Source organism: Cynocephalus volans, chromosome 8, assembly GCF_027409185.1.
Source record: "Cynocephalus volans isolate mCynVol1 chromosome 8, mCynVol1.pri, whole genome shotgun sequence".
Taxonomy (NCBI): Eukaryota; Metazoa; Chordata; class Mammalia; order Dermoptera; family Cynocephalidae; genus Cynocephalus; species Cynocephalus volans.
Genome location: NC_084467.1, coordinates 117,948,666 through 117,956,573, shown reverse-complemented (window position 1 = coordinate 117,956,573; position 7,908 = coordinate 117,948,666). Strand labels below are relative to the sequence as shown.

At 54.2% G+C, this 7,908-nt stretch overlaps 1 protein-coding gene across 2 annotated transcripts; it reads right to left on the bottom strand.

Annotated features, from left to right (window-relative positions):
• Positions 1 to 496: 496 nt before the first annotated feature.
• Positions 497 to 4,390, bottom strand: KCNJ9 (potassium inwardly rectifying channel subfamily J member 9). 2 transcript variants are annotated; one of them, XM_063106661.1, is made up of 3 exons: positions 3,541 to 4,390; positions 656 to 900; positions 497 to 592 (listed from the first exon to the last, which is right to left on the bottom strand). In XM_063106661.1, exons 1-3 carry the CDS (start codon positions 4,388 to 4,390, stop codon positions 497 to 499), a joined length of 1,191 nt encoding a protein of 396 aa, XP_062962731.1. The 2 variants fall into 2 exon arrangements, with proteins under 2 accessions (XP_062962731.1, XP_062962730.1); XM_063106660.1 differs by having other exon boundaries at positions 497 to 900.
• Between the last annotated feature and the right edge of the window lie 3,518 nt (positions 4,391 to 7,908).

Sequence of the window (7,908 nt, the reverse complement as noted above, 5' to 3'; positions counted from 1 at the left end):
TAGACAGGGTGTTTATACACAGGGGGGCTGGCTGAAGAGGTGAGTGGCGACTGCAATCCATCCCACACTCTGTTCCCCAAGCCATGCACCCTGGTCTGGAGGAAAAAGGTGCCTTTTTAGAATTTGCATAAAGGTGCTCTACGGGTTAGCAACAGCCCTGAGTGCATGTTGGTCCTATCCATGGCTATCTCCATCTGCCACCACCTTCCCATCCAACCCGCACAAGTCTATCCTTCTGTCCTTCTATACGCCCATGAACAGATGTGAAGATCAAATGCACATACTGGTATGTTCACCCATCCACACCCTCCACTATCCTGAAATCGGTACCCCTCCCTTCTGTATTGGATCTAGACTTGAGGCTCTGAGAGGGCCTCTCTGACTCTACTACATTCCCAGGAACTGTGCTGCCTCCTCCTGCTCCACCTCTGATACCCAGCTCCCCATGTACTCATGACTGGCCCCTGGTCTGCCACAGGGGTCTGGAGGAAACTGGTCACACCTTGGACTCACTCTCTGGGGATGGCAGGCAGCCATTCTGCTCCTTGTCAGCCCCAGCACCCCCACCTGCCCCCTCTCCTGTTTCCATCCCCTCTGCCTCTTCTGTTCCCACCCCCTCCCCCTCTCCTGTCCCCTCCTCGGCCCTCTCCTCTGCCCCCTCCTCCTCCACCTTCTCATCCAGCCGGCTGGGGATGGACCAGTAGAGATGGGCGTCAAGGCGGGCTGCAGCCTCTGCCAGCTCCCGGGCACTGCATGAGGGCGTGGGCACCTCAAAGGTCTGGTGGAAGCTGGCATAGTCCACCTCATAGAAGCCATCCTCCAGGGTCAGCACTGATGTGAAGCGGTGGCCCCACAGCACCTCGTCCACCAGGTAGGAGCTCCGAGCTTGGCATGTCATTCCTGGGGGAAGGAGGAGGGGTCAGGGGGGAATCCCAGTCCCAAGCTTCCCTCTCTGGCCTCTCATCCCCATTCCCAGCTCCCTTTCCTCCATGCCCCCAAGGGACCCACCTCCCTCTGGTCCAGTGCATTTTCTCCCTTGCCAACTCATGTTCTTCTCCAGCTTCCCCACCTCTTCTCCATTTGCCCTGACTCCTTAGTCTCCAGCCCATATTTCCCCCTTCTCTCCTTAGGTGATGCCAACCAGAGAAGCTTAACCTTGAAACTGACCTTAGGAATCATCTAGTCCAACTTCCCATTCCATACAGGGCTCCCCAGTGGAGCTTTCCCAACAATGGGTATCTAACTTGTACTCAATTACGTCCCAGAATTACTTCCCTCTCAGAGCCTCACTACCTCATAAGGAGGCTACTCCTTTGTGTGATGGCTCTAATAGTTGGGTTGTTTTTCATCTGCCTCCTGGGATTTCCACCCCTTGCTTTCATTCCCCTCCCACTTGACACCCTTTGAGTATCTGAATACAGAAGTCTCAGATTCCCTCATGTCTTCTCTTCTTCATACTGAACATCCCTGGCTCCCTCTGCCATTGCTTATATGACCTGGCTTCCAAAAATTTTACTTTCTTGATTGCAAACCAGAATAGCCAAGGAGGACCCTTTAAGCACATTGAGTGTGATAAATTCTCCAACTGTGGCCTGATCCATGCATAAGAGAGGGCTCACCACCCCTCTCTTCTGGCCACGATGCTTTAGCTAATAGAGCCCAGGACAACATTACATAAACATTTTTGGAAGCTGCATCACGTGTTACATCAAGCCTGTGGCCAACTAAAACCCCCTGTTCTTTTTTCACCAGAACTCTTCCATGCTGTGCTTACATAAGTGATTTTTTAAAAGCCTAAATGTAGAGTTTTATATTTATTCCTTTTAAATGTCACCTTCTTGGGTTTTGGCTCATTATGCTGGCTTTCAAAAGCAGTTTCATCCTGACTCTCTCACCCAAAATATTACCATCCTTTCCAGCTTTATCTCTAGAAAAATCAGACAGGCTCCCATCCCTATCTTCTCCATCTCATCCTCCCCACTACCCCTCGCCCTAGGCCTGTGTCCTGTCTTCCCTGTTGGATTGCACTGTGCGCCCCCCTTCCCCCACCCCTGCAGGTCATTCTCCTCCTACCCCAGGATCTCTCTCCCAACCCATATCTATCTCAGAACAAGGGGGAACGAAAGAGTGAACATTAGCTAAGCACAGAATGGCCCTGAGCATTGAAAGCCTGGCCCTGAGACATCTTGGGACATTGGTATTCCGTGGTGAAAGCCATCCAGTGGGGGAGGGGAGAGACATAAAGGGCACTGCGGAGAGAGCGGCTGAGAAGAAGAGAGGAAGGCGCTGGGGTTACAAAGGCAAAAGAGGGCAGGCCAGGAACTTTCCTGTAAGGAGAGGGGCCTGCCTGAGATACTGGCAAAAAAGAGCAACAGCTGGAGAGAGAGAGAAAGGGAATGGGATGGGAGTGTGGTGGAAGGGGACAAAACTAGGTGGAGCCCAGTCGGGGGTGAAGGAGGAATGTGCAGCATTGAGGCAGAGGTGGGGACGAAGTACAGGCTCAGCGTGAAGGAAGCATGGTAGGAAGTTGAAGGCACCAGCTTGTCAGAAGCCAGCCGGGAGCAACAGAGGCTCTGGCCTCAGTGGCAGGAATACAGCGCCCCCTAGTGGGCCTTTGGTTCTCTACCTGCAGTTTTCTTACCTTCATCTAATCTCCAAATCTCAAGTCCTAAGGGACCTACCTCGTTTGCTGCTCCTACACTGGTCTTGTTCTACTCCCAAACCCTTCACTGTGTAGGCCTGAGTTGGAGGTGTTGACGTCATAGATGAGTTGCCAGTTCCTTCTGGGAAGGGGCTAGAAATGGCAACATCCTCTATTTCCATATCAGTGGAAGTTTAGAGCCTTTGGATGGATGGGGAAACTGAGGCAAAAGTGGGACCAGGTATTAATCTCTCCTTAAGGTCCAGCCTAGGAATAACTAAGGGCATGGAAAACCGTCACCATCAAATCTCAGGGGGCTGGACTTCTCAGCAGTAAAAACCTGAACCTAACTCCTCCTTGCAACTCTAGACCACTAGCCACTGAAACCAGACTGCCTGTGTTCAATCCAGGCACGGCCACTTATTGGCTTATGAAAGTGGACTTAACCTCTCCTTGGGGCAATCTCGTCTCATTTTCAGATGAGCACAATAATAAAGTTAACTACGTTCTGAGGGATCTTGTTAGGATTAAATGAACTCTGAGGTGTAAAGTGCTTTGGAACTGTGCAGGACAGATGGAGCACTTGGTGAGTGCTAGCTATTATTATCACCTCTCTATTCCAAGTGACACATTTCTCCCAGTCCAGGGCCCCAAGCCAGTGCCATTTCGGAGAACTCCTCCAAGCTTTTTCTTGGCCTTCTGCGGAGTCGCTCTGTTCCTCCCCCGCCCCAGGTCCCCCGATCCCACCTCGGTCTCTCATCCTCCCCGCCACCTTCCAGGGCCCGTCTTCTTGCCCCTGCCTTCCTCAGCAACCAGCTCCCCGCCCCGCCCCCGATCTCCCGGCCCGTCTAGGTCCGGTTCCCCGCCAACCCCGCTCGCGTCCTCGGGCCCACCCGCACCCGTGGCTTCCACCATGCCCTCGAGGATGACGACGATCTCAAAGTCGTCCCTCTCGAGCGCGCGGCGCGAAGCCTCCCAGAAGGGGCTGGCGGCGTCGATCTCGTGGCTGATGACGAGCGGCGAGACGAGAAAGAGGCGGTCGTCGCCGGTGTCGAAGCCCACGCTGAGGTCGGTCTGGTGCAGCGGGATGAACTCGCCCTCGAGCGTCTGGCGCGAGCGGATGAGCTTGGCGCGGATGGAGGCCTCGACGATGTGCGAGGAGCGCAGGTCGCCCACGCGGAACATGAGGCAGAGGCGGCCGTCGCGCAGCGACACCACCGCGTGCGAGGAGAAGACGAGCGTGGCGGCGCGCTTGTTGGGCTGCGAGATCTTGACAAACATGCAGCCCACCATGAAGGCGTTCACCATGGAGCCCAGGATGGCCTGCAGCAGCAGCAGCACGATGCCCTCGGGGCACTGGTCGGTGATGACGCGGTGGCCGTAGCCGATGGTGGTCTCCGTCTCGATGGAGAAGAGGAAGGCGGCCACGAAGCCGTTGAGGTTGTTGACGCACGGCGTCCACGCGGTGTCCTCCAGGTGCTCCAGGTCGCCGCGGCCGTAGGCAATCAGCCACCAGATGGCGCCGAAGAAGAGCCAGGTGAGCGCGTAGGCGAGCACGAAGAAGAGCAGGCTGAGGCGCCACTGCAGGTCCACTAGCGTGGTGAACAGGTCCGTCAGGTAGCGGTAGGTCTCGCGCACGTTGCCCTGCTGCACGTTGCACCGGCCGTCCTTCTCCACGTAGCGCTGGCGGCCGCGGCGCCGCGGCGGCTCCTCCGGCCCGGGCGAGAAGGCGGCGTTCTCCTGCGCCATGGCGGCCGCGTCAGTGCGAGCGCGGCGGGGGCCCGGGCTGCCGCCACCCACCGCCCCTCGCCGGGCGCCTCGGCGGCGTCGGGGCTCCTGGAGGGGCTTAATAAAGGTTGCCGAATTAATGGACCCGAGGGAGGTGGGGAGGCGTGAAACGTCAGCGCCAGCGCCGAGTGGCTGGGTGGCCTTGGGCGAGCCCCTTCGTGTTTCTCAGCCTCAGTTTCTGCATCAGTAGAATGGGAATAATACATACAACTCTCACCACCCCGCCCTCCCCACCCAGCTCAACATGTTGTGGGGCTCAAGGGGGATAATGCACCTCACTGGAGAGCACCAGGCAGGTCCGACGATTATTTTTAGGGAACGGGGTACCGGAGATCTTGGTGCCTCTAGCTGGGGTGGGCAGCACCTCTCGGGCATACTCGGGCAAAAGACCCAGGCTGGGAGGGAGTCTGCTGAAATCTTTAGACTGGGGCTCTTTGGGGGCCGGCGGTTAATCCTCCTCTGCTGTATGGAGCCCCCCCGCCCTAAGGGCATCCTTTCCCTGGCTGTTCTCAACTCAACCTGAAGGCCAAACCAGGCTCTATTGAAGTTCACCCCAAGACTGACACACAGAAAGTCTCTCCCACTCTTCCCTCCCTGGACCTCACTCACTCTACCCCCTCCCACATCTTCTTCCCCTCAGCAGGCTTACAAAGGAGAAGGAAATGGAAGGTGTGGGAAGTAAGTGAAAATATCTCCAGTTAGGAAATTCCCACTGGAAATCCTCCCTGAGGCCTAACCATGATGGTTGCTACTCTGGTGAAGCCCTGTTCCCCCTGGGTTCTTTCCGCAGTGAAGACAGCCTGCAGATGGACTGGCGGCTAGAGGACATGAGTTCAACAGTGACAGCCAGGGTAAAGGAAGCACAGAGTTCATAGAGAGTTAGGCTGGCATCCCTCTAGTGTCCTGTTTTTCACGAGATATGAAAGCAGATCAAGTGCAGCACTAAGCACCCCACCCACAGTTATTTACCCCCTAGTTCTTCCCCCCCAGCCTCTTACTTCCCGTTGATTGTCCTAACACCAGCCCTGCCCCCACCTGCCATATGCCCCAAAGACCACATTTCAAGTGAAGCCCACCTGATTTTGCTTCAAATTCTTCCCCCTGAGGAGCTCTCTAGACTACAATCTGCCCTGAGAGAGAGAAGTCCAGAGCCCTTCTCTAGGCACCCAGGGTCCCCTAGGAGGTGTGGACCATACAAAGAAAGGTCTAGAATAAGGGTTTGAGACCTTTCAACCTTTCCTTCTCTTTCCTGGGAACCATCTCCCTCAACTCCAAAGAATCCTGGGCTGCCTGGGGTGGGATGGGAGGTGGGGAGGAATGTGACATAAGGATCACAGATGGCCTGGATGTGTGACCAGATCCTGGGGAGAAACTGCCTGGATATGTGACTCCAAGGCCAGTACTCCAGAATTTAAGTTCTGGAGTTAAGTGCTCTGCAGTGAACACACACCCTTGGAGAGGGTGTGTGTGTGTATTGGGGAAGAGGGGTAGGAGGAGAAACTGAAAAGATACGGCTTGAAGCTTAGGGGAACCCACATTTATTCTCCATGGCGTCAGAGTCCAGGAGCTTCATGGCAATGGGAGATTAGGGTCTTACCCTCCCCCATCAGTGGGCTTCCTTTTCCCTTCCTGCAGCTCATATGTTCTCAGGAAGTGATCTCAAAGCATGGACTGGCTCAGAGACCCCAGGTCATGCAGAAAAATACCCTGGTCCCATTCATCCTAGCTTTAGCCCTAGGTGGGCTTCCACAAATTCTCTGAAGGTCTTCGGTAATCCGACCCCCAGTCTGCCTGCTTAGACAGACAGATCTCTCTGCCAGGGGATGGGGAAGGGACCCCAATGACTGATCACCCCAGAACCCTCCTATTCTCCATTGCCCCAGGGGTCTAGGTGAGCCTTATTTTGATTGTGTCCCATCTACTGTCTTTCTAAGTGGGGGGCTGCATTCTTCTCATGGAGAAGGAAAGGTGTGAAACTGTTGCCTTTATCCCAAGATCAAGGACTTTATTTCTGCATCTTTCCTCCAATAATTCCAGTTCCTTCAACCTACTCCTTATTTCTTGTGCATGCTGTGACCCTTTTCCAGAAGATCCCACCACCACATTTTCCTAGACCTCTCTTCCTCCCCTTAGAGAATAAGCAAGGGGCCTTATGTTTTAGAAGAAGATCTGGTGAAAACTCCCTCAGGAACCAGCTCATCCCTAACCCCCACTTGCCTTAGAAATAGGGGCCCAAACCCCAAGTCCCCCACAACTCAACTCACAGCGTGTGGAGAGCAGAGTAGCCGGCAGCAGAGACCCCTGGGGGGTGGCGTCCATGCCCCTGACACCGCCCCCCCCACGGGTCCCCTTGGAGGGTGGGAGCCGCAGACACTGCTGTTTCTCCTAAATGTAGCGGCAGCTCTGACTAGGACTTGCTATCTGTGTCATCCCCACTTCCCAGGCTCCCCTGCTCCTTTGTCGTTACCATGGCAACCAGTCCGGCGACAGCTCCAGAGCATCCCCCTCCCCTCCCGGTCCTGGGTACCACTAGAGGCTGATCCACACGCCATAGCTATTTTTAGCTAACACCCCTCCTCCTGGACAACTCAGAGCTCGCCTCCTCACCCCCTCATAGGAAAAAAAAAAAAGAAAAGAAAAGAAAAGCTGGCACGCTGGCTCTTTCCTAAGAAGCTCCTTGCTCTGGGAAAATACGAGCCCTGATGTATTTGGGAACAACGTGTTTTGCTTCCTGGGGTTTCAGAGGGCCATCTGGAGGCTGGCAGCTTCCCACCTCCAACAGGGGCCTCTGAGTTCAGGTGCTGCTCTCAGGCCAGGCCCACCATCACAGTTCCCGTTTTTGGAGAGGCCGCTATCCAGGAGGAGGTAGCTGGAGGGAAAAGAGATCCACTGGAGGAAGGAGGACAGGCTCAGGGATTCTAATCTTTGTCACTAATTTGTGATGTGACCCATAGGAGTCACTTCACTTCCCTCAGCCACAATTGTTCCATCTATTCCAGAGTGTGGGCATGTGCAAACATTCCTTTTCTGTCTACTTCACAGGGTGTGCAGATCAGATGAGGTAATATAAGTAGAAGGGCCCTGAAATGTGGTTTGTTAATAGCAATAAGTCTAGAAACAACCCAAATGTCCCACAGAGAGAAAAGCCTAGGTTAGGGCTTACTGTTTATTCTACATATTTTTATGGAGTCCAAGTGCCAGGCAATGTGTTAGATGGGGTTGGTTACAGAAATCAAGTTCCTGCCCAGAGGAGCTCATGATCCCATGGGGGAGAAAGACACATAAACACATAGTACTACTACTACTACTGCTAATTCATTGAACATCAACTGTGAATGAGACACATACCTCATTTAATTCCCACAACAACCCTAAGAGCTAGGTATTATTTTTCCCTCTTATGGATGAGGAAACTAAAGCTGTGAAAGTTTAAGGGATGTACCAAATATCACAGAGTTGGACAGAGACAGGAGTCAAAC